Source organism: Neopsephotus bourkii, unplaced genomic scaffold (assembly GCF_033783945.1).
Source record: "Neopsephotus bourkii isolate Nb327-2 ecotype Australia unplaced genomic scaffold, CSIRO-AGI_Nbou_v1 NB_1433, whole genome shotgun sequence".
In the NCBI taxonomy this organism is placed as follows: domain Eukaryota; kingdom Metazoa; phylum Chordata; class Aves; order Psittaciformes; family Psittacidae; genus Neopsephotus; species Neopsephotus bourkii.
Window position 1 is genome coordinate 809,744 of NW_026901910.1, and position 23,616 is coordinate 833,359.

Sequence of the window (23,616 nt, forward strand, 5' to 3'; positions counted from 1 at the left end):
ACTGAGCGAGCTCCAATAACTTAAGTGACGTTTATTTGACAAAAGGAAGCAAAGCTGAGACCGACACCGGTTCGGGGACGGGGGGGAGGCAGCGGCAGGGCGAGGAGGGGTCCCAGGGCTCCCGCACCGGGCAGGGCAGGGAGCAGGCGGGGTCAGTCCTGGCCAGCGGCTCAGGCCACGCTCTTCTGGAGGTCATCCAGGAGGGTGATGAAGCGAGCCTTGAGGTTCTCGGCGTAGGGGGTGAGGCGCTCCTTGAAGTCCTGCAGCAGCGGCGTCACCTTCTCGCGGAGGTTGCCCAGCTGCTCCACCACCTTGGCCTGGTACTCGGCGGCCTGGGGGATGCCCTTCTCGCGGATCTCCTCCAGCTTCTGGCTCAGCTTCTGCCGCAGCTCGTCGCTGTAAGGGGCCAGGTTCTTGCGCAGCTCCTCCACGTGCCCGCGCAGGCGGTCCCGCGCCTCCTCGGCCACCGGGGTCAGCTTCTCCTGCATGAGCTCCACCTTCTGCTTGGTGAGCTCCTTCAGCTCCTGCGCCACGGGCGCCAGGCGCTGCCGGTACTGCTCCAGCTCCTCCGTCCACTTGGCAGAGAACTGGTCCAGGAAGGGACGGATCTTCTCCTTCACCTCCTCCAGGTCCTTGGTCAGCTCCTGGCGCAGAGCCTCCGTGTCCTTCAGCCACATCTCCCGCACCTCCTTGTAGTAGGGGGCCATGTCCTCCCGCAGCTTGGCGGCGGCTGCGCCCAGCGTGTCCAGGTTATCGGCCAGCTTCAGGCTATGGGGAGGGAGCAGCGGGAGGTCACACACGGCACCCAGGCACCCCGCATCACCCCCCGCCGCTCCGGACCCCACTTACTCCAGCTGCTTGCCCACGGCCGAGGACTCGAACTGGGAGATGGCATCCTTGCCGCTGGCCTTCACGGTCTCCAGGTACACCTCCACCATGTCCTTGAGGCGGTCCAGGGGCGCCTGGGGCTCGTCATGCTGCCAGAAGGAGCGGGCCTGGGTGCCTGCGGGGGGAGCACGGTGTGATCAGGACGCACCGAGTGCAGGGACGGCTCCAGCCTTGCCCGGCTCGGTGGGAACCGGGAGCCACTCGGCTGCAGCCCAGAGCTCCCAGCATCAGGCTCTGCTGCCCCATCTCGCTGTGTCCCGCAGGGACTGGGGCTGCTCCCCCGCCCCGCCGCAGCCCGCTGAGCACCTACCCGTCAGGCAGAGCAGGGCGAGGGCCACCACCACGGCTCTCATCTTGGCGCTGAACCTGGGGGCAGAGCAACAGAGTCGGGTTCAGGGACCCCCCCCCCGGCAGACCCGAGCCCCCATCCCGGCCCCGCGGGGTTCCCGTGGGGGCTGCGCCGGGCGGGCACCGCCGCTGCGTCCCCGCTGCGGAGCGGCTGGGGCAGCGCAGGCTCTCACCGGCTCGGTCCCGCTGCTGCTCGTCCCGTCTGAGCCGCGCTGCCCCGCGGCCGCTATTTATGCCGGAGGGGCCGTTCCCGGGGGAGATAAGCGGCGGAGCAGCCCAAGAAACCGCTCCCCGCGCGGCCCATGTGGCGCGGAGAGTTCAAGGATCGCGCCGAGGAGCGCGCTTGGCAGCGCCGCGAGCAAACAGGAGCTCCCCGGCCGGGCCAAGGAGCTGTTTACGCTCCCGCTGACCCAGATTCCTGCCTGGCTGCGGCCGGGGCCTCCCGGCAGCCCCGCGGGGGTTGGCCCCGGGCCCGGGACAAGGTCTGCGCCCGCTCGGACCCAGACCCTCGTCCTCTGCGGGGGGACCCAGGCGCCCCCGTCCCGATGGGTCCCCAGGGCAGAGGTGCTGGGAGCTGTGCCCAAAGGCATCCACATGAACGGAGCCTGGGCGAGGGGAGCAAGGGGCGCAGCAGCAGAACAGGCTGGGTAATGCCAGGGGAAGCACTGGCACAGCCCCACGCCTGGGCTGGCTCACTGGGCACTGCACCCTCCTTCCCTCATGTGCTCCCCCCGGAGCTGCCCCACTCCCGGATGCGCTCAGCACCATGGGTTTGATCTGCAACACCGCGTTTCCCTGCACAGGGAAGGATGCAGAGTGGGTTCCATGCTGCATCCCGACGGATAGAGCAGGGCAGGAAAGGGAGGAACACTGATCCCGGCTTGCAGCAGGTAGAAGCGGCTGTGCAGGGGGGCCGAGGGCCCTGCACACAGTGCCCTGGCAAGGAGGAGGCTGCTGCACCTTGAGCATTCACCCACGCGGCCACGTTGAGCAACCAGAGAGGAGACGAGGGCAGATCATCATCATGGTTTTATTTGTCATGATCCCACTGTCCAACTAAGTGACGAGTTGCAAGTGACCCACAGAAGAAATGGACCGAAGAGTTACCGAAACTTGGGTTTGGTTTAGTCCAACAGAAACGAGGGAGGGAGGAAGGCAAAAAAATACTTCTGACATTTCCAAAACCCAGGAGGAAGAGCAAAGGGCATTAATATACATTCAACACATACTGCGCGGGGTGGGTGCTACAATACAAAGCCATGGTAGGACGGGTGATGCTGCGCGATGGCACGTGGAGCCGGGCCCTGCAGGCGTGGGGCAGCCGAGGGGCTCCCCCCCGCCACAGTGCCTTGTAAACAGAGGAAACCAAACCAAAGGGAGGAGCAGAAGGCATCCGGCACTTCCCCCTGTGCCCCGGATCGCTGCTGGCCGGGGGGAGGCCGGGCCGAGGCATGGTGAGGATGGGAGGGCAGCGATGCCGCTGTGCCGGGCTGGTCCCACGCTTCCTTCTGTGCAGAGGCAGGGGGGGGATTTGCTCTTATAAAAGATTCCAGAAAAGTGTCCTTAAGGAGAAGCGGAGCCGTGGGTTCCCGAGGGAACGGCCCCCCCAGCCCGCACGGGAACGGGGGAAGCGGGACAAGGGGAGACCGACGCGCGCCTCAACTGCATCCAGGAGAACACCACTGCGGCCACTGGCACGAGCGAGGGAAAACCAGTCACAAGTACAATGTCATCGGGGGAAATAAAATCCTTTGAACAGAAGGTGCAAGTCACAATCGATACAGAACAGAATCTAGGTTAAAAATTCCTCTCAAACGGAAATTCCTTTTGCCTTTTTATTAATAACAATAATAATAAAACAACATTTACCAAAAAAAACAATTCCTACGTGGTCGGGAGGAGGAGCCAAGGAGACAAAGGAAAATCCGTCTTCCCTACGGAGAAGCCAGGAGAAAGAGACCCCAAGTGGGATGCAGGTTGGAAAAGAACAGGAGGGGGCCGGGGGCAGGAGGAGCTGATCCTTCAGCGCAGGACAGACACAGACGGGCGGTCGGACGGACGGAGAGGAGGAACCAAAGCAGACCAGGATGAGACAAGAAGCGTATTGCACCAGGGTGGGTGCTCCCGGCCGGAGGCGTGGGATCTGCTGCAGGGCCGGCACCGTCCCCGTCCTCATCCTCATCCTCACCAGAGCACAGGGACAAAGAGCAGGAGGATGGCACGGGATGAGGGATCCAGGATCCGACCGGCTCCCTGGGCAGCGAAACCCCTCCCGAGCAGCCCCAGTGCTCGGGCTCCATGGCGGCTCTGGCTGTTTCGGTGCGAGTTCCAGGCAAACATGGCAAAGGAAGGAAAGAAACCAAAGGCAGGGCAGGCTGGCGGCGTGGATATGAGGAGAGGGGCCATGGTATTCCAGTTAGTCAGAAATACTACGGCAATTTGGCGCAATGCTGCTAGATACTGTTGGTTTAAAATGGACCTTTTCGTTTCAAAGCTGTACAGAAACCCTGCAAGAGAGGAGAAGCAGGGGTGTTAGGAGACACCAGAGGACGGCAGCGTTGCTTCCACAGCCCCAACCCCATTCCCAATCCCAAACCACAAGCTACACCCTGGGGGGGAGACACAGGGCTCTGACAGAGCAGCCAAGGCCTGGTAGGAGCCTGCTGATGAGCAGGGGACCACAGCCATGGGAGCTTGGAGCTGCTGGTCAATTCCCAGCCTCACACCAGCCCTGGAGCAAGGCAGCAGGGAATGGGACACAGGGTAGTCTAAACAACAGGGCTCTGACCCTATATTGGGCAGAGGAGGACACTTGAATACTCACTCCCTCCTGGTTACACCCCTGCCTGCTCCATCCCAAAGGGCACCTCTGGGTGCTTGTAGCTCAGTAGGACGTCTGTAATACATGTCGATGGGTAACAGGAGGTGTTTAGATGCTGGCTGCCATCACCTAGGTTGGGATGCTCTTGACCTTCCAAACTCTCCCCACATTCTGTAAGGGCAAAGAACAGCGTTGGAGTCAGCACAGGAGGTGCCCAACCCTCCCCTGCTCCCTGCAGGCACTGCTCTCTTGGAGGAGAGGTGCTGTGCACCCCAGATTGTGAGCTGGTGCGCTCAGCTCCTGGCCCAGACCCCCCCATTGCACCCCTGCAGCTCGGCAGGTCCTTACCATCGCTGTCCCTGTCACGCAGCTGCTGGCTGGCCATCAGTGATGACTGGCTGAGGACAGCATCCGACATCCGAGCAGAGCTGAGTGCTTTTCCTGCCATTAAACTCATTCCAGGCAAGTTATCCAACTGCACCTGCGGGGAGAGCAGCACGCAAGTCAAAGGGGGATCGGGACAAAGCATCCCTCTGCCGCCCCAGCTCTGGGAAGCCTTCAGCAAGGGATTCTAAGCACAAGTGAAAAGCATGCACCATAAGGCATAGCTTAGGTGCAGCCACTGTCCCCTCAACACAAGAATGGACTGGACAGGCCAAGTCCCTTCTAGATCCACACTGCACTAACTAGGGCAGAGCCCTACTCACGTAGGGCAGAGAACACATCCAGCTTTGGACAGGACAGTTCCCAGGCTGCTTCACCAGAGGACATGGGGGGAAAAGAGCTGCCCCACTGCAGCAGCCACCCTGGGGCAACCCTTGAGCAGAGGAGGAGCATTTCACATGGATCTCTGCGAGAGTGTTCACTACCTCAAGTGTTTCATGGGGCTTTCCATTGCCAGCACCCCCCAGAGCCGGGTGCTGCCTGTCCTACAGGACCCCTGGTACCTAACCCCCACAGGAAGGAAGCTCTGTGCTGCGTCAAACCTACGTAGGCATCATCACTGTTCTGGATGGTGTGATGTCTCTGCAGGGTCCTGGGCCGCGGCTGCTCGCTGGAGGCAGGTCGCACGGGGTAGCCCAGCCCGTTGTGGTCAGGCACCTGCATGGCTTGGCCGGGGGAGCTCCTGTCCATACAGTTCCCTACGATGGACTCTTCAAAGGCAGGCAAGACAGAGAAAGGCCAGGTTAGTGCGAGGAACCTGCAGCTCTCACTGCAAACTACAGGGCTGAGATGCAACACCACGAACAGTCAGTGGTAGAAAGGGACCCCCATTGCTCTCATGCAGTGATGCAGCACCAGGGTCCCCCCGGTGGCACTTGGACAGGCTACTCCTCCCAGCGCTGAGATCCCAAAGACCCCAATGCTATCTGCCTCTGATGGGGTCTACAAAAGCAGCCTAAAATCAGAGGGGCAGAGGCACCAGGGGACAGGAGCCAGACCCTTTCAGCCTGCTTCCCAGCCCTGCTGCCTTCCCCTCCACCTCCTCCAGGCCTTGCCCCCTTCATTGCACAATGAGGAGGGAGAAGCATCTCCCCAGCCTCCACAGGGCCGTTCCAGCAGCACAGCCTTGCTGGAAGAGCTGGCCAGGATGTTCACTTTTATCAGATGACTTCTCCCTGCCCTCCCACAATCTGGCCGCAGGAGTACATGAGTGATCTGCCTGGCAAAGTCCATCTGCGCTGCAAGCTCTCCTGACCGAGGGTAAAGGCTACATTGCTATCAAGCAAAACCTCCCATCATCAAGTACACGATGTTTTGAATAAAGTCCTGAGGTAGGGAGCAGCCGTCACTGGGTCTGATGCTTGTAAACAGCTCCGAGCAGCCCCGTGGAGCACAAACATGCTGACGTGGCCACGAGCACCGGGGAGCTGCCCCCGAGTGACACACAGCAGGCTCTGCCTGCACTGTCCCAGGACACGGCCCCACACTGCTGGGTCTGCGATGGAGGGATGCCAGGAAGGTGCTCCCAGGGACACCTGCCCATAAAGGGACCGGGATCCGGACAGGACCCGCTTGCAGGAGCACAAGCAGGGCTGGCACAGAGCTCCCAGTGCCCTTCCTGCCCTGGAGACAGCTCCGGCTGGGCCGGGATGGAGCGCGGGCAGGCAGATGTGGCAGCCTCCCCCTTGCTTTGCACAACCGTGGGGTTACGTGCGGTTACCAGTCAGCCTTCCCGGAAAAGGGAGAAGGAGAACATGAGGTAAGAGCTGCTGGCGGGGCCGTGCCACCCACATGCTGCTCGGGACAGCGCTCCAACTGTGGGAACGGCTCCTCCAGCTCCAAACACAGCCTGCTCCCACAGCCAGCCCTGCTACACGGGGATGAGACCCCTCAGCCTGGACTAGCCTGGACCCAGGGCACAACCACCACCTCGGGGATGCAGAGGGCTGAGGGATGGGACAGCTGGAATCCTCCCTCATTTCCTCACCCCAGCCCTGCTCCAGCCGCCCGAACCCGGAGCAGGAGCCCTTCCATCCCCTTTGTGTCAGTGCAGCATGTGACACTGGCACCATGGGCCGCCAGCTCCGCTCCTTCAGGGCCGAGCAAGGCAGGTTTCCCATGGGCAGCATTCCCAGCCCTGTGATGGATGGAGCAAAACTGGAGCAAGGCTGCTCGAAGGCAGTGCAGTCACATCCTAAACACGGCTCTGGTGAACGCTCTCCCAGTCCCTGGCTGTGATGCTCAACAGCCAAGCCAGGGCTCTCTGCTCAGGGACAGCATGCTCCATCAGCAGGCACTGTGAAGGTACACCCCACTCAAGGGAAAACACTTGGTGAGCTGGGGCAGAAGAGACATGTGGCCTCCTAAAACACTATAGGGAAAACAACTGGAAAAGCCAATGGGGAGAGGAGCTGTGCTTGGCCAGGGCAGGTCTCTCCAGCCAGCCCTTGGTGCCTGCACACCGCACACTTGGGAATGCTGGGGGTACCCCGTGTGTGAGTGAAGCACCAGCACAGACCCTGAGGCTGCGCAGGGTTTAACTGCAGATAAGGGTACCCAGGCTGTGTGGGGCAGCACAGGCCTGAGTCCAAGTGGGTTACTGAAGGCAGGAGGAAAGCAGCACAAGCAGCTGCATCTCAGCACAGAGTTTACTCCATGAGCCCTCTGACAATGCACTTACACAACACTATTTGTAAACATTTACTTGCTTTTACTCATTTACAAAGCCTTGGAGGGTAAAGTCCTCTCCCTTGTGTAACCAGTGTGAGCACCTCCAGTACGGGGGCAGAACTTCAGTAAATCCTGGTGCTCATCTAACGGTCTATGGCATTAGGAAGCAAACTTCTCAATACCACAGTGATTTGGTACAAAACACACCTGCAGACCTTCCACCTCCACCTGGGGTGATTCTCCCCTTCTGTGCTTCAAGCACCACAGGGAGAATGAGGTGCAGGAGCAAACACATTGGTTACCCAGGACTGAAGATGACTTCAGAACAGGCGAGCCTCGTCCCTACCCAGCCTGTGCTCCGGGGGACCAGGGCTTGGCACGCTTGCTTTGCCCTCCATGCCACTCTGTTCCAACCCAGTACTTTCCCAGCAAACCCATGCTGTGTCCCCAAACAAAGCCAAGCCTCTTGTGCCCTGGACACTGCCTCTCTGCAATAGGGCCTGCTGTGCCAAGGGCAAGCTGATGGCTTCAGACCAGCACAGCTCTGTCTCGCTGTGAATACTGACCCTCCCAGCTTAGCCTGGAAAGCCCTTTCCTCACCAAAGCTCTCCTAGCAAGGGGCCAGGATGGTGCTTTTCATACAGAGAAGGCTGGGAATTACAGCTCAGGCAGGAGCTTCTCTTACACTGCACTGCTGCCAATGCAGCCACCAAGGAGCAAAGGCTTCCAAGTAGCAGAGAAGGTCTTCAGATGCTAATGGCAAGTTTAAACTCACTTTCCCCAGAACCATCCCCTTCTAGTTCAGGCAGGGCTGGAGCCTTGCTGCTGCTGCCCAACGTGCCAGAGGAGCTGCCTCAAGGCAGCCCTAGCAACAAGACATCTACCACCACTCTCAGGGCTATGCTGGTCACTTAACTGTTTCCAGCCCGTTTTATGGGGGACTGGGACCACCACCAATGGGAATAACTGCATCAACACCACACAGCATCCCCGGGAAGATGGCAGTGCACTGCTGGGGCCTGGCCTTCACCTGCCTGCAGAAGTAGGTCACACTTCAAAGAGAAGCTGCTGCTCGGGTTCCCTTCTTATTTAACGCTGTTTATTAGAGACTATGCCTGCATTTCCTGAAGGCCACAAAGCCAGAAGGAATCCAGGTATCCCCGTGCTATGCAGAGCATGTCACGGAAGCCTCCGGCAGGGAGGCCGGCAGCAGGGCAGTGTTCCATCAGGAGCAGGGAGCCTTACCTCTGCTGGGCACCTTACTCCTACTGAAGGCAGCCGCGGGCTGATGCCTGTACTGGTGCGTCCCCAGCTCCTGCGCGTGATTAGCAGTTCCTAGCAAGGGGTCTGGGTCCCCGTGCCCTCCTGAGCTCACGAGCAGAGGGCTCTCGTGGCAGCCTTTGGTCAATGTGTTTGCAGTCTTACTGTCAGGAAAGCTGTCCCTGGCCCCCTCGCACGCGCAGTCCTCCTCCATGCTCTCCGAATGGAACAGGGCTGGCTGGTGCCCGTATCCGTGCGGCGGCACTGACGCAGGGACCTGCTGGATACATTCTTGCGCCCTGATTTTTAGGAGATGCTGGGGGCTGCTCTGTGGGTGGTACGTGTCAGCACTCTGATAAGGCAAAGACAACGACTGGCGCTCCGAGAGGCTCTGTCCCACGCTGGCGCCCATGTTCCCAGCGTCCCCTTGACTCATATGCCTGAACAACTCTTGGAATTCTTGCTGCTGCTGCTGCTGCTGCCGCCGCTTGATGAGCTGTGCAAATTCTAACTGGGGCAGCCGCATGTCCGTGTGCCCCGTGAGCGAGTGCCGGGGGGAAAGCAGTCCCTGGAGGATGTGCGGTACCTGCTGGTGGCGGCTGTAGTCGGGAGGCGTCGGGGACAGGAGTGCTTGCTGTAGTGCGGATGCGGTGTAGTGCTGCTGCTGCTGCTGCTGCTGCTGCTGATGCGCGCTCTGCGGGAAGCTGGGGTACTGGTCCAGCTGCGGGACCTTGAGAGCTTGCTGAGCTGGGGGGAACCCCACTCCTGCGGCCGGGCTGTAGGTGCCGGGGGACACGCGGGGCTGCTCGGGGTACAGGTGGGGGTGTAAGTGCACCTGGTCGTAGTTGGCAGGGGGATACCTGCTCACGTTCAGGCTGCGGAGGACAGAGCAACAGTCACTGTCTCATCAGTGAGCAGCAGGACGCAGGCAGAGCTGCTCCCTCAGGCAGACCCTCACAGGAACCGCTGCCCAGGGGCACGGAGACAACTCAGCTCTGCAAAGCCAGTGCTGGGCTGGTGAGGAAGCCGCATCCCAGCCCGAGATACCCACCCATCTCCCTCCTCCCTGCCTGGGGAAGCAGCAGCATCCTTACCTGTGCGACTCGGCGCTGTCGGCGCTGAGCTGCTTGGATAACTGCCTGTGGCCGTAGGAGAGGGAGGCCATCAGGTTAGCGCGGTGCTGCATCTGCATCTGGTTGGCACTGGGGCTCATGGGCATCCCCCGTGCATGGGAGGACATGGACTGCCCGGCCACCAGGCTGTTGCTGACCATGTCACCGGGCTCCTGCACTTGGATGGTGACCTGCTGAGGCTGCGACTGCTGCTGCAGGCCCAGGCACGTCAGCCCCATGTTTGGAGGAGGGGAACAGTTACCGGACTGCGGGAAGATTGTGTTGTGGGACGGCATCCCTTGGAACTGGGACTGGGAGGCGGCACCTATGGGGAACAAAGACCCTCAGCACCCACAGCCAGCGAGGGGCAATGCTCCTGCCCCGTTGCGGAGCTGCTGCTCTTCCGGGCCACACTGGGAGTCCCGGTAAGAGGGTGACCAGGAGCGTGCCTCCTGACCGCGCTGTCACACTGCACCAGCACACAAAGGTCACAGCTACAGCCCCTTCCACAGACAGGGAAACAAAGCTGAGGCCATTTGCATAAAGCCCAGAATATCAGCCCTGCCTCCCCACCCCCGGGAGCGATAAGTAAGGATCTTGTGACAAGAAACCCAAGAGCACATTCCAGCTGGCAGCTCCTCGCGAGCTCTCGATAACACCAGCGCTTGCTGCCAGATGGAGCAGCTTTTCCATCAGCACAAACTGCGCAAGGAGTGGGCCATGGGGGGGACGAAGCCCCCCAGCTCCCCCTGCACCTGTGTCCCCAGAGCTGTGATCGGCCCATATGGCTGTGCCAAGAGCCCGCCCCAAGGAGCAGATGGCTCTGTGCAGCGCCGGTGCTTACCGTGGGGCTGGAGCACGCTGCTGCTCACAGGAGGTGGGCTGCTGTTGGGCTGCCTGAAGAGGTGGTTATTAGGGTGGTTCGGGGGCGGGCTGGATGGCTGAATCCGTAACCTGTGCAGGGAAACAAGCAGCTCACCATCACGCCTGCTCCTCATTAGGATGCCTTTCCAACCACGAGAGCTGACGCCAAACGCTGCGTTTCTTGTGTTTTAAATAAACAGCACACAGCCCCGTTGGGATCCCAAGATCCTCCCAGCCTGCCTTCTCCTCTGGGAGCCACCCAACTTGCCTATGCCATGCCTGTAGTGAGCATAACACGGGGGCTACACCAGAAACACGGCTCAAGGGCACTGCAGGCTCGCCTCCTGCCTCAGTGCAGCTGGTGAGGAACCTTCCCCTCTGCTTTCCCGTAAGCCAGGCTGCCTCATCCCCAGCCAGGGCGCTGAAGCCAAGGACAGTTACCTAACGAAAGCCTGAACTGGTGTGAGACGTCCAGAGCAGCTCTGGGCAGGAACCACCAGAGAAACGGGCTACCAAGGGGAAGGCGCTTTCCAGGCGGCCAAGAGGCAGAACTGTCAATCCCCTGCTCAAAGCAAGCCTGTGCCTTTGACTCCTGTCCCTCTGCTCCTAAAAGCCCTTCTGACAGAATCCAGCGACAAGGAGCAGGCACGCTCACCAGGGAACCGGCTGTGCCATCCTAACTGCAGCCACTTGCAGCTCAGCCCTGACTCTGAGTGGGTTTGCTCACACTAGGAGTAAAACCCTCTCCCCAGAGCTTCCCTAAAGCATTTCTGTACCTCTGAAGCTGGTGAGTGAGCAGAGCTGGCTGGTTTTCACACGGAGCTTGCAAGGGTGGAGACGGCTGCGGTGGCCGGATGCAGTCCTGGACCAGGCACCAGAAGAAACAGAAAGTGTTTGCAATCCACAGTGTCTCAAGCAGTCCATTCAGACAACGCTGACTGGTGAGTGGGACACAGCCAGATTGGGTGCTGCTATCGCACCAGTGTGCAGGCACCATTGCTCAAGTCCTTCAGGCTCGCTCCTCGTGGCAGCCACCCAAGCAACCCACCCTCCTCTGTCCCACCAGGACCTGCTGTGCCTGCAGCAATGCAGGGACACAGAGCTCAGGCTCCAGTACCTGAATCTGCTGATGAAGAATCTGATGGTGCTGCTCCTGCTGGTACAACATGTGCTGCTGCTGCGTCTTCTCCAGCGTCCTCTCGTCCATGTGCCCACCATACATCTTCTGAAGCTGCTCACACTCCTGCAATGAACACAGTGAAGGCTGTAAGTGCACAGCACACCACAGAGGTGCTCTTTGCAGCCTATCCATGTGAAAAAGCCAGTAAAGAGAGCCCAGTCCATTGAGCTGGATGGAACCAGGTGTGGGACAACACAGTTTAAGCCTTAACAGAAAAGAAAGGGTACTGTGCTCCCCAGGAAGGGGGGTGTCAGCCCCCAAGGCTCCTGGCCTGCAGGAGAACAGCACAGGCATTGAGAGGACACTCAGCAGAGCTGCTGTAGATGCACAGAGGGGCTGCAAAGCCACCACTGAGTGTCCTCAGCCATTAGTGGTGAAGGTTTCACCTTCTGCTTCCTGAAGCAGCAAGGCTGAGACAATAAAAGCCCCTGCAGGGGCTCTGCTGAGGACCCACAGCCTTCTCTTACCTGCTGAAGCTGCTTGATGCTACTGTTATTGCCCATCTTCTCCAGGTGGGCTTTGAAAGCCTGGATGCTGGCAGCACCATCGGAGAAGCGCCGAACCGGGGAGAAGCGCTCGGTGGGGAGGTGCAGAGTATTGGAGTCCTTGTAAATAGAACTGAACACATGGGGAAGTGGGTTAGAGATGCCAGAAACCGAGAAACACAGCGGTACAGAGACATTTACACCAGCCACGCCAAGCTCTAGCGGCCCACTCACCCAGAATAAACCATGGTTTAGATCAGTAACAAAGTGCCACCACCACTGCGAACAGGAAACAAGATTATCAGTGTCTTCAGTGCCTGGGCAGATAAGGTTGGGGATGACTTGGCCACAAACCAGATTCCAGGTGGGGCATAACTCATAGTCCATCCATTCAGATGGATCTATCCCTTGGCTGGAAAAGGGTTACAGAAACCATTCAGCATCCTAAGCACTTAAAATTCACCTCCTCAAGTAGCACTTCCCGAGTCTTCCACTTCCCCATGGTCCTGACTACATCTGATGCCTGTGGAAAACACAGAGGCACATGGAAGAAGGAGCCTGGTGTGTTCCACAGCCTCTGAGGAGGAAGAGGGGCTGGCATCCATGCTCAGAGATGCGCTGAATTAAAACAGAGGGCAAGAGCCTAGCACTGCACAAGAGGGGACATGTAACACATGAATGGAGCTGGCACTTGGCTCGCAGCACCATCAAGCATCAGGGCGCTATAAGCACATTCCCTTCACACAGAAGTTTCTTCTTCACCATCAGAGGGAGCCAGATTTTTCTCCAGGAGCTGTTTTACCCCAAAGCTGGGGTTCCCCATCCCCAAAGTCGAGCACTTAGCTCCTGCCTGCCATTAGGCACAAGCTCTACCATCACTAGCAAAGCTGACCCTCCATACAGGGGTCACAGTGTGCCTTACAACAAACAGAACCAGGTTTCTCTGCCTGCCCTAATGGTTCCTGTGCAAATGTAATGCCTATAAACCCCAGCAAACATTACCTAATGGCCTTTGTGAGGTGGCCTCGGAGGTGTGGGCTTTACAGCACCTCTGATATACTGGCACTAAACCCCATGGAGCCCCTCTAGCAGCAACCGGTGCGGTCCTGACCCACGCTGCTGCAGGCAAGGCACTGCTGTAGCTATGCTGAATATGGCTCTGGACCAAAGCCCGTTCCACAGAGTGACACAATTTCACCCAGAGAAGCTCCCCCTTATCGGAAGGTGGCCGATGCTGGAGCACATCCAGCACAATGGGTTCAGTCCTTGTTACTTGCTCTGCCTTAGCAGGACATACAGCAGTCTGTACAGATTACACACAGCTTCCTCCCAAGGACAGAGCTGTGCCCCTGCCTTCTGATGCCATCCCATCCATTATCCTGGGCTATTTGATCTCCTCTTGTACTGACAGGAAGCAGAAGCTACAGATAAGATTATGCTGAGGTTCCCAAACCCATGTGGCAGGGCAGGACAGCTGTACTGCCTTGTACTGTGGTTGTGCTTCAATTCTGCCTTCAGATACTAAGTTATCGTGACCAAAACTTGGTGCTACGTAAGAGGATGGCTTAAAATACGTGCAGTGCTGAAATAAAACCCTCCTGCCACTCAATAACTAGGTCTAGTGACGCGATGACAAAGAGTGCTAATGGTTTCTGTGCCATACCTGGCTGGGACACAGCACAGGGAGATCTGTTTAGGCTGTGGTCAAATGAAGTTCCTATGATTTCATAGGTAAAACATGGGGCAGGCTCACAGCATGTTACGACACCGAGGGTGGAATAAGCAGATACCACCCTGTGCATGATGCAACGGCCTCAGGATGCCAAAGCCAAGAGGCGACACCGATGTCTTTACAGGGTAAGTGTGTTTTAACAGCCCTGTCAAAGATCGAGCCCTGCAGTGGGCGAGGGACCCAGCTTACCTGTGGGGTTTGAAGCAATCCTGAAAGCAGGACACAGCACATTCTGGTGGTTTTGCAAGCTGCACTCCTCTTCCTATCAAGCTGTGACCCTAGAAATCTCTCCCCTCCTGCTCTTCCCATCCCCCCAGCACCTCTGTGAGGGAGTAACTTCAGGGTATGGAGGTGCTTATCTCGGTGTTCCGGAGCTCCAGCGTGGCACTAGCACTGCCTCAGTCTGCTCAGAGTTCACCTGTCTCTGCTGATTACATCAGTGCTCAGCTCAGCAGGTATCTGGCTACAATAAAAAGCGCTTTGTCAAGCCTGCCAGGGTGAGCTGGCTGCAGGCTGACCACGAGCACCAATCCAGCCTGGCAGGAGCCTGCTGTCTCAACAGCTCCCAGCACAGGGCACAGCGCCGGGGTGCAGGCTCCCTCTGTGGCATTGGCATCTCCGGTCTGCTGCTGTGGCAAGGACTCTGTGCCAGGTTAACACCTCTGCCCTCACATCCGAGTGTGCTCAGATCACTCTGCAGAGGTTCCCCCTTTCCCAGGCACAGTGATTTTAACTTCCCCCTCCCCAGCTTCCTTTCCCTTCCCCACATCATTCTCAACAGGGGTTCAGATCAGAGATAAAATGACTCTTGAGAAGCTTTGCAAAGAGACTTTGCAGTCAAAACACACAACTCTGGTGCAGAACAGTGAGGTTTTTCAGCTCAGGTGTAGATGACTCTTGGTGCAGTCTTTTGCCTATATCTGCCTCCAAAAATGTTCTGTAGAAAATGTGCTATCTACTGTGAGTTGACACCTACCATTAACAGCAGAGAAAAGCTGGAATGAGCAGCTCATTCCCAACCCTTACTTCATGGCAAGTCACCCCCCAGCCACAAAATAAGGACTGGGGGGGGAGGTAGAGCCAGCTGCTCCGTGCCCTGCATGGCTTGGTGTGCACACTTGGTGTGCTCAGCACAGTGCTCCCCAGCATGGCCAGGCACCCTCTGCTCTGTGGCTCTGCTCTTTGTCCCTGTTCCTCCTCCTCCTCCTCCCTCCCTGCCAGGGGGACGTCCTCAGTGCTCCGTTCCAGACGCCCTGTGAGCAGGTTCCTGGTGCAAAGCTGCCCGAGGGAAGGGCCGGTGCCGTTACTCACCGGTGCTGGTCGGGGACCAGGTGTGGAGCCCAGGCCCGGGGTCGGAAGGACTGCTGTCCTAGCTGCCTCTGCAAGTCTGGAGGGATTTCAGCTGTAGGGTTGGTCATTGCCAGAGTGTGCCTTTTTGACCTATTTGCCAAGTATCTGCAACAAGCAGGAGCACATTTGATAAGAGACTGATGGGAGAACGCCTAAAAGAGGGAGCATTAGATAGCCCAGAGGAAATGGGAAGGAAGAAGGCTGCTGCAGTGCTCAGAACTGACCAGGGAGAAGCACGCCATGGCCCTGCTGCCCATGCCCATCACACCACGAGGTCCTCAGTGCTCAGGGGACAAGGGCAGTTCCAGCTGCCTGCCTCAGAAGGGGAGAGCAGCCATTAGCTCTTCCCAGCAGGAAAGCCACTTCTCGTAGACTCATACAGTCATAGGACACCTCAAGTGGGAAGGCACCCATATGGGTCATCAAGTCCAACTTCCTGCTGCTGGCAGGACTACCTAACATCCCAAGGGGAGTGCTGGTATTTCCCTCTGGGAATACCCAGGTGATGACCTGCCCTTAAGTGGGTTCACTCCCCTACAGCAGGTCTCTCCAAGGCCGCACTGAGCCCTGGGGAAGGTTGCCGCATGCATGGAGCCAAGAGACAAACCACAGATAACCCAGAGCAGGGGCACAGAGCAAAGCTGCTGCTCCACTCGCCCCTGCAGGAAGCTTCTGCGCTCCAGACCTAGCCTGGCTCTCGCTGTGAGCAGTGACCCCTTGTGCCAGCAGTCCCTGCCCGAACGCCACCGCACCAGGGCTGATGGGTGGGCAGAGGCTCTGGCTGCCCAAGGCGATGAGGAAGGGCTGTGGGGAGGAAGGCCGGTGCTCAGCCGGCCCGAGGGCGCCATCTAGTCCCTGCTCTGCTCTCCAGGGAGCTGGGAATCACCCGGTAAAGCCAGCGGGAACCCGAGCAGGGAGAGGGTCCCTCCCCTGGAGCACAGCCCCAGCACTGGTGCTGGGCTCTCCTCCTGCTCCAGAGCCGGGGGCAGCAGCTTGAGCTAAAGCACCCTCTGCACTGCACCTAAGAGACTGCAGGAGTCCCTCCAAGGACTGGGGAGCACCAGGAGCCTCTGCTTCAGCAAGGATGGTACCAAGGACCACAGAGCCACACAGCCCTAAGCCTCAGTTCTGGCTGCAGGGATGCCCAGAGCAGCTGGGCCACGGGGTCAGAAGCAGTAACAAGAGCAGGGGACGAGCACTTCACCCGCTCAAGGCCAGAGGATGAACCCAAGTGGGTGAATGGCCACTTGGGAACTTCTGTTCTGGTGCACCATCTGGTAACAGGGACAAAGATCACTTGGCCAGCGACACCAGGGATACTGATGGGATTCTCACCTTCCCTCTTTCCCCCTGCTAGGGCTCCCTACAACTTCACCTGGTGAAGCACAGAAAAGCAGCAAGCAGGAAAGCTGTTGCCCTCTCAAAGCCCAGCCTTCTCCTTGCTAGCTGCGGAAGCCACTTAAGCAGAAGAGAGCAAGTTAACAGAATGAAGAGTGCTCGGCCTTGTGGTAACTTGCCAAAGGCTGTGCCATTAGCTGTTTAAGAATCATTTGATGCAGGCGGGGAATGTTTCCCAAAGAGCTTTACAGTTGTGGTTTGCTAAGATCATTTCATTTCAGACCTCGAGGGAACAATCCAATCATGAGCTATAACAGCGGTTTGGGTGGAAGAAAGTTCCCCAAAGCTCCAAGGAGATGTGACTGTTCCTTGGAACACAGAGAAGATATGCTCTGTTCTCAAGGTCAGGCTGAGAAGGGCAAAACCTGCTCCCTGGGGGCTGGACACAGCGCAGGGTTCTGAGAAGCTAAATATTTGCATCTGTCCCTCATGCTAACACTATTTACCCTTCTCCTCTGGTGACTACTGATGGGTTGCAACATCAGGGGGTGGGGAGCAAGTTAACACACAACCTGGACCGGGTTTTTTCTGGGCCATCTGGTGGAAGAGGAACACGTGGTATGAAAGGGCTGAGGACAGCACTGTCCAGAGCAGCCAAGTGACCTATGGATGGGTCCAAGGAGACTTGCCTTCGGTGGGAGCTCAGCATTTCAGCAGCCTGCAGCCTACAAAAGACTGCGGGGGGAGGCTCAAAGTGTTTCCAGCTGGGCCAATGCTTTAACTGAACACTCAACTGAAACCATAGGGCTTAACAGGAGAGGTGAAAACCTGCCCAGAATCAGATTTATCTGGTTTGCAGTGTTAGAAACACTGTCCACCATCGGAGGTGATGTCAGTGGACATCACAGGCTCTGAATGACACCTTTGAATGGGCAGCTAGGCAGCACATGTGTGTGCAGAGCACAGCACTCAGGGCTCTGCAGCTGACAGGGCCTGACTGCGGCCTCAGTGCCAGGAGCAGCATGCTCCTCATCTGCTCAGTGCTGTGACCTGGCCTCAGTTCTCTCCTCGTGCTGCCTTGCAGCTGGGGCAGGCCACGAGCATGGACCCTCCCAGTACCACGGCTCAGAGGATGAACAGCAGCTTGTGAAGAACCAGGGCCTGAGGCTACGCAGAAGACACGAGATGCGCTCGGGGTCATCTCTAAAGTAGGGCTGGAAGTGAGTTTGTTCATGGCACCAGCTCGGACTTGTAAGTGCAGGCAGAAGGAGTCTCAGCACACACTCTGCAGTCTGTCACTGCACACTCCCACTGTTCAAATCCCCCTTTGCTCTGGAGCACTGGAAGGAAAGAGCTGGCAAAGGCTCTGGAGCACAGCATCCACCCACCCCAGTGCTTCTCTGCCTGCCCCAAGCCCCAGGCTGAATCCTGCTCCCGAGTGCAGCCCCTGAGGAACGCTACCTTGCTCGAGGTGATGGCCTGTACAACCTGGGGGAGTCCACAAACGTGTTGGGTTTGAGGGAAGCAGCAGGAGCACTCCGAAAGCACACTCACCACACGTAGTGCACCAGCCGGTTAGCAGAGAGAGACTACGCAAAGCCACTAAGAAAGTGTTAGCAAGGACAAGGTTAGTGTTCTCGTGGATTGAGGAAGTACAAGCATCTTCTACCCGCCTCCTAGTACATATTTGGAGCAAAGACAACACAAGTTTCCAGCCTGGTATCTAATGATTCCTTTCTTATTGGTGCAGACTATTTGAAGGCTTACTGCTCAAATTAGCAGGTACCTGTATTTCCAGCAAGCTCACTTTGTTTAAGGCATCAGAGTTGGATGTTTACTGCATGTCTTGATACAAAAGCTGCATTGCCACCCAAGGCCACAGAAGAGCTCTTCCTACCTCCATCACTCAGCAGGGAGGGGTGAATCACTGAGCACTCATTTGCAGGTTAGTGTGGATTGCATGCTGGTGCACACTAAGCAAAGGAATTTAGCAGTTTCAGAGTTTCTGGAGAACCTAGTGCTCAATTAGCTCTCCATTCCAAGGGAAAGCCAGCTCTGCAAGCACCTAGCAGTGTCAAAGGAGGAACTGCCTACAGCAATCAACACCCACAGAGCAAGAGGAATGTTGAGCCTTCGCTGGAATCAACACTGTTGCCTGTGAGGAGGTTGCTGTGTTTTAACTCTGTGGAACCCCACAGGGTGAGCCTCTTGGAGGCAGCAAGGGCAAGTGTTAACAGACAGGAGTTACCTCTGCACAGCCTCCTGGTCCGGCTCCCCATCGGAGCTCTCCTCATCCACGGGGGTGACAGCCGGGACAGCCTGCGGACAGGAGAGAGGCCATGGGCTGCAGAGAGCGGCCACGTGGGCCCATCCACCCCACAGACACCCTCCCAGACAAGCTCTGACACGGGTCTGTGAGCTCTGCTGCAGCACCCAGCACCAAGAACCCCTTCCAGCACTCCTCCCCCCGTCAGAACTGCCTGTACGAGCCTGCTGCTCTGTTGGTGCTACCAGGAAAACTCACTGATGCATCAAGGGCCAAAGAACGCACATTAATGCCCAGGCTGGATGTTTTAGCTTCCTCCAGTAGAGCAGCAAAGGAGAAGAAAAGCCATCAAACTTAAAAGGTTCACATCTGTCAGCTCCAGAGAGGGATGCACCTCAGCTGCTAGCTACAGGAGAGCACAGCGATGCTCCCACATGGGGACAGAGCACCCCACTACTCTGGAGCAGGCACGATCCCTGCTTCCAGTGCTTCCAGAGTGCTACAGACTGAGTGCCCTGCTCCAGTCACCTCCGCCTGCAGGAGAAGGTATTTATAAGCACACCACCGATTCTCTCCCTCCCTTTTGCTACTTACTGGTGTCATAGTGACGAGGGGAGAGGGACCTCGAGGACGTTTGAGCAGTTGCTGTGCGTGTAGCTGGATGTTGGCCCCGCCGTCTGACGCCCTGCGCCCCAGAGGGCCCATGCCATTGAGCAGCTGCAGGGTGGGGGGCTGCAGCAGGGACTGCTCCTGCAGGCACAGACAGCACAGTCATCAACCCTGTACCGCATCCTTCCAGCACCTGAGCCCCAGCCACAAACCCAGGCACCGGCAGGAGAAGAGACATGCCTCTGGGCCTCGGGAGGGATGAAGGAGCATCAACATCTCAGCACTGACATGGCACGGAGAGACCACATCAGTGGAAAAGCTTAACTCCCTGTTTCCCTGCCCTCCTCTGTAGCTGCCAGGCAGGCTGCAACCTGCAGCCCCAAAGCCAGGCACTGTCCTATTTCTCCCCAGCCCAGTAATTCATTCCGTGCTGGAGTGTTCTTTCGCTCTTCAGCTTTTTAAGGACTCGACTAGAATCACACCTAAGACACAGCAAGGTTTTGAAGCTTATGTAGCCCAAGGAACTGGCAAATAGAGCAAGTTTGAGCAGACATCCGCCCCCCCATACTATCGAGGCACTCGCAGGGGTCAGTACCTTGTACTCCAGCTGCCCCGTGGGCTGCAGGTTCTGCCGAGGCAGCACATTGTGCATGAAGTTCACATTGGGGGTGACCTGCAGGAACGGAGCCTGAGGGGTGACACGGGGGAAGCCAGGCAGGAGCTTCTGCAGATCCTCCATGACCTCCGTCCTGTGCAAGCACAGTTGTAGAGGGGAATTAGCACTGATGTGGTGAGGACCAGCCACAGGCCCAGCACGCTCTGCTTCCCTTACAGGCCTCAGAAGGGTTCCCTTGACCCTCCCTCAGGGAGGCAGGGGCTGATACTAACCGTGGGTCAGCTACTCCCACTGTGTGCCTTCTCATGGAGAGGTAGCGGACCAGAGCTTCAGGTGATGGCTCTTCCCCTTCATCACTGTCCAAGTTCATCGTTCCATCAGTCTGGGCAGGAGAAACATTGGAATGATGAAATACAACGTGAGGACCAAGCCAAGGGACAAGAACTTGCAGGGGTCATCAAGGGGTGTACCTCACCTCTACAATTTGGTTTTCTGGGTTGATGAGCTGGACTTGGGGCACATTGATGCTCATGGTATTGCCTGCCTGTTCTGTCTGCTGAGCAGAGATCAAAGTCAGAAGACATGAAGCATCTCATACCCCCTTTACAGGCACTGCTGGATTGGCACCAGAGCACAGATCTAAGCACTTGGGAAGAGGGAGGTCAGCCTGGAGCCAGGGAAGATCTGTTTATCCTTAATTCTCAAGGGGTTGCCAGCAGCACAAACTGAGGAAGCAGCATGGCACAGCAGCTCTAGTCTGCAGCCTCTAGCTCCTAACCAGCAACCCTCCCCTTGCCTTCTCTTCTGTCCCTGAGAGTCTGAAGGGTTCACTAAAGCCAGATCCAACGAACAAAGCACAGGGTTACAGCACCCTGACTAGACAGGACTTGCTCAGATGAGGGGTGCTTTGATGCTCCTGCCAGGATGAGGACACCCAGAAGCGAGTCTGGGTTTAGCAAGGAGGGGACTGGCTGACCTTCCAGGCCTGGAAGAACAGCACAAGAGAGGGAGCTACCTGGATGTTGGCAGAGGTGGGGAAGGTCATGGTCCGTGGTATACTGGGAGATGGTGCAATGCGCAGGTTCTTGTGCCTCTTCAGCCTGTCACAGAGCAGGCTGTAGATTGCACTGTAGTGATCATAAGCATCTGCTCTTAATGACTGCAAGAGGAAAGGGAGAGAGTGTTCAGGTCCTTCTGTCAAGCAACAAACCAAAGCTCAGCTGCCAGAGGTGATGAGCAGCAAACCCGGCCACTGATGCGCAGTGGGAGCAGGCAGGACACGGCTGCCGTACCTGAATGGTGCGCTCCTTATCCAGCCCCATGTCTGCCATTGCCAGCAACACGTCCTCGTTCAGCGGCTCCATCTGCCTCTCGGTCTTCAGGTGCTGACACTCTGCTATCAGCTGCAAGAGCACAGACACAGCTCAGCTCTGCCATTCCCAAAGGCACACTGGTGAGTCACGGCGCTCTGAACACCAACACGCCAGGCTCCGGCAGCGAGCTGGCACGAGCTCTGAAGGCTGATGGCACACCAGCTCCAAACCCAGTGCCTCAGGCTCTCAGCGCCAAGGGAAAGGTACAGAAACACACGCAGATGAGGAGCAATGTGGGAAGCAAGACCAGGAGATACGGAAAGTGGAAGGGCAGCACATCACCACTCGGAATGGGAGTTCAACAGCCGAAACCAACCCCGCAGCACTACGTGCCCAGAGCCCATGGCAGCCCAGCAGGCACCCAGCACTCTCCTCACCCTGTCAAACTCGGCATCAGCCTCCCCAAGCTTCATCCACTTGTGTTTGCAGATCTGCTCCATGGAGAGCCGCTTGCTCGGGTCCAGGACCAGCATGTGCCGGATCAGATGCTCACACTCTGCAAGGGGAGAGAGGCCGGTGACCACAGGGAGGGACACAAAGGCCAATGTGCCTTTATCTTTTATGTATGCTGTCACCATGGGGACCAAAGCTCCCCCCGCTTTGGGCTGGGACCTAAGCTTGCTTTAAAAGCTTTGCATGTTCCAGGAAGCACTTTCTGCAGGAAGAGAACCTCTTCCCCAAGTAATGTGGCAGGAAAGGGAGCTTTCAGCTGGGAAGCTGCACGCAGCCCCTGTGAAATCATTCCTTAATCTGACAGCAGGCAGCAATGTATGACCTGTTCTTAAGTGGAGCTGCTTTTCTCTGAGAATTAATCACACTTTTCAAACCCAAGATTTGTCCCTAAAGCATTCGGAAGCATTTCTGCAGGACCGGGATGTAGACATTTGTCTCTGATGGGGCTCTTGCTGGAAACTCATGTGCCATAATGCTCTAAAAAGCTTCTTATGTAGTGAAAGCCTCTACATTCCTCAGTCATTATTCCATTTTTAGCTTTCCCATTTCCCAGACCTCAGAAGGAGGGTCTCTGCTAACATTCTGCTGCACTTTGCCAGTTACATGCATGAAAGCTGAGATTTTAAGTAAGAGTATGTTGGTTTCTAAATTCTAGCTTCAGACCCCATTTTAGCTGATGTTCCAAACCGCCATCCAATGGATACCCTTCCTGGCAGCCCACTTGCCTGGCACATAAGCCAAGTGCTAGGCTGTTATTTCAGTGCTCCAGGACCGTGTGAGCAGAAGGGACCAGCACGGGCAACCCTTACCTGTGGACATGAAGAAGGGGATGCGGAACTTGCCGCTGAGCACCCTGGCGCGCAGGTTCTGCAGCGTGCTGCCGTCGAAGGGCAGAGCACCGCACACCAGCACGTAGAGCACCACGCCGAGGCTCTGCACCCGGGATGTGGCAGCAGCAGCAGCAGGGAGAGAGCAGGACACAGTGGTTACTCGTGCAGAATGGTGTGCACAGACAATAAACGATAGCAAAGAAACTCCCATTGGCACAGAACCCTCAGCGGGGAAGGCCAGGCTGCAGGCAGAGCAGTGCTGGGGCCATGGAGGAGACCATCCTGAGCCCCTGCACTAACGTGCTCTCTCCTAAACCCTCACGCAGCAGAAGTGGGGGCCTCCTCTTCCAGCTCCCCCCCGCAGGAAGTGCTCTGCCATTCACAGCACTGAAGTGAACCGTATTTTTGGGAAACTCAATTAAAAGGCATTTCTGGGTAATGAATATTTTTGGCACCACGTTTCCCCATAAAGAGAATGTATGACACAGCAGCCAGAATGGGAATACAGAGCCAGTTTTATAAGGCATTTCTGCAAAACCCATTTTTCTGCCATATCAGGGGCTTCTCTCTGAGACATGTATGAAATAGGAAGGAAAGGCAAAGAAACAGAACAAAACTCAGACCAAGGTAACAAAGAGGTGCATCACATACCCAGATGTCAACCTTCGGCCCATCGTACTCCTTGCCTTCAAAGAGCTCTGGAGCAGCATAGGGGGGGCTCCCACACCAGGTTTTCAGCAGCTGGCCAGGGGTGAAGATGTTACTGAACCCAAAATCTGAAAGGACAAAGAGAACCAGTTCAAAGACCATGACCCACTCCAACTGTCCTAAAGGAAGGGAATTTCAGTCACTTGCTGAGCCTAAGTCACCTTCAACCCTCTAAGAGAGACCTGATACAGCAGAGAAACAGGAGAGCAGAAGAGGCAAGAACAGCAACACTGAAACCACCTGGACTATGACAGTGCAACTGCTCTTGT

The 23,616-nt window shown here is 57.2% G+C and overlaps 3 protein-coding genes across 9 annotated transcripts in view; 1 reads left to right on the forward strand and 2 right to left on the reverse strand.

Annotated features, from left to right (window-relative positions):
• Positions 1-23,616, forward strand: part of RNF214 (ring finger protein 214) — a 147,265-nt gene that overhangs the window by 53,938 nt on the left and 69,711 nt on the right. The gene's annotated exons all lie outside the window — the stretch shown is intronic.
• The window catches only part of APOA1 (apolipoprotein A1), a 52,113-nt gene continuing 28,513 nt past the window's right edge, over positions 17-23,616 (reverse strand). Inside the window, exons 2-4 of the mRNA XM_061368293.1 lie at positions 1,199-1,254; positions 850-1,003; positions 17-768 (exon numbers count right to left, since the gene is read on the reverse strand). Of these exons, the coding sequence (XP_061224277.1) occupies positions 171-768; positions 850-1,003; positions 1,199-1,241 (795 nt within the window). The 5' untranslated portion in view covers positions 1,242-1,254 and the 3' untranslated portion in view covers positions 17-170. The remainder of the gene's footprint in view (positions 769-849; positions 1,004-1,198; positions 1,255-23,616) is intronic.
• Positions 3,488-23,616, reverse strand: part of SIK3 (SIK family kinase 3) — a 54,131-nt gene continuing 34,002 nt past the window's right edge. For 3 of the 7 annotated variants that reach the window (XM_061368286.1, XM_061368292.1, XM_061368289.1), the window contains exons 5-25: positions 23,291-23,415; positions 22,619-22,742; positions 21,734-21,852; positions 21,276-21,386; positions 20,999-21,142; positions 20,459-20,539; positions 20,256-20,365; positions 19,963-20,116; positions 19,353-19,508; positions 18,741-18,811; positions 15,116-15,259; positions 12,055-12,205; positions 11,525-11,650; positions 11,184-11,269; positions 10,388-10,497; positions 9,526-9,868; positions 8,417-9,306; positions 5,048-5,211; positions 4,406-4,538; positions 4,049-4,228; positions 3,488-3,730 (exon numbers count right to left, since the gene is read on the reverse strand). In XM_061368286.1, the coding sequence (XP_061224270.1) occupies positions 4,071-4,228; positions 4,406-4,538; positions 5,048-5,211; positions 8,417-9,306; positions 9,526-9,868; positions 10,388-10,497; positions 11,184-11,269; positions 11,525-11,650; positions 12,055-12,205; positions 15,116-15,259; positions 18,741-18,811; positions 19,353-19,508; positions 19,963-20,116; positions 20,256-20,365; positions 20,459-20,539; positions 20,999-21,142; positions 21,276-21,386; positions 21,734-21,852; positions 22,619-22,742; positions 23,291-23,415 (3,500 nt within the window). In that variant the 3' untranslated portion in view covers positions 3,488-3,730; positions 4,049-4,070. Of the gene's footprint in view, positions 3,744-4,048; positions 4,229-4,405; positions 4,539-5,047; positions 5,212-8,416; positions 9,307-9,525; positions 9,869-10,387; positions 10,498-11,183; positions 11,270-11,524; positions 11,651-12,054; positions 12,206-15,115; positions 15,260-18,740; positions 18,812-19,352; positions 19,509-19,962; positions 20,117-20,255; positions 20,366-20,458; positions 20,540-20,998; positions 21,143-21,275; positions 21,387-21,733; positions 21,853-22,618; positions 22,743-23,290; positions 23,416-23,616 lie in introns of all 7 variants that reach the window. The other 4 variants (XM_061368288.1, XM_061368287.1, XM_061368291.1 and 1 more) reach the window with 4 other exon arrangements.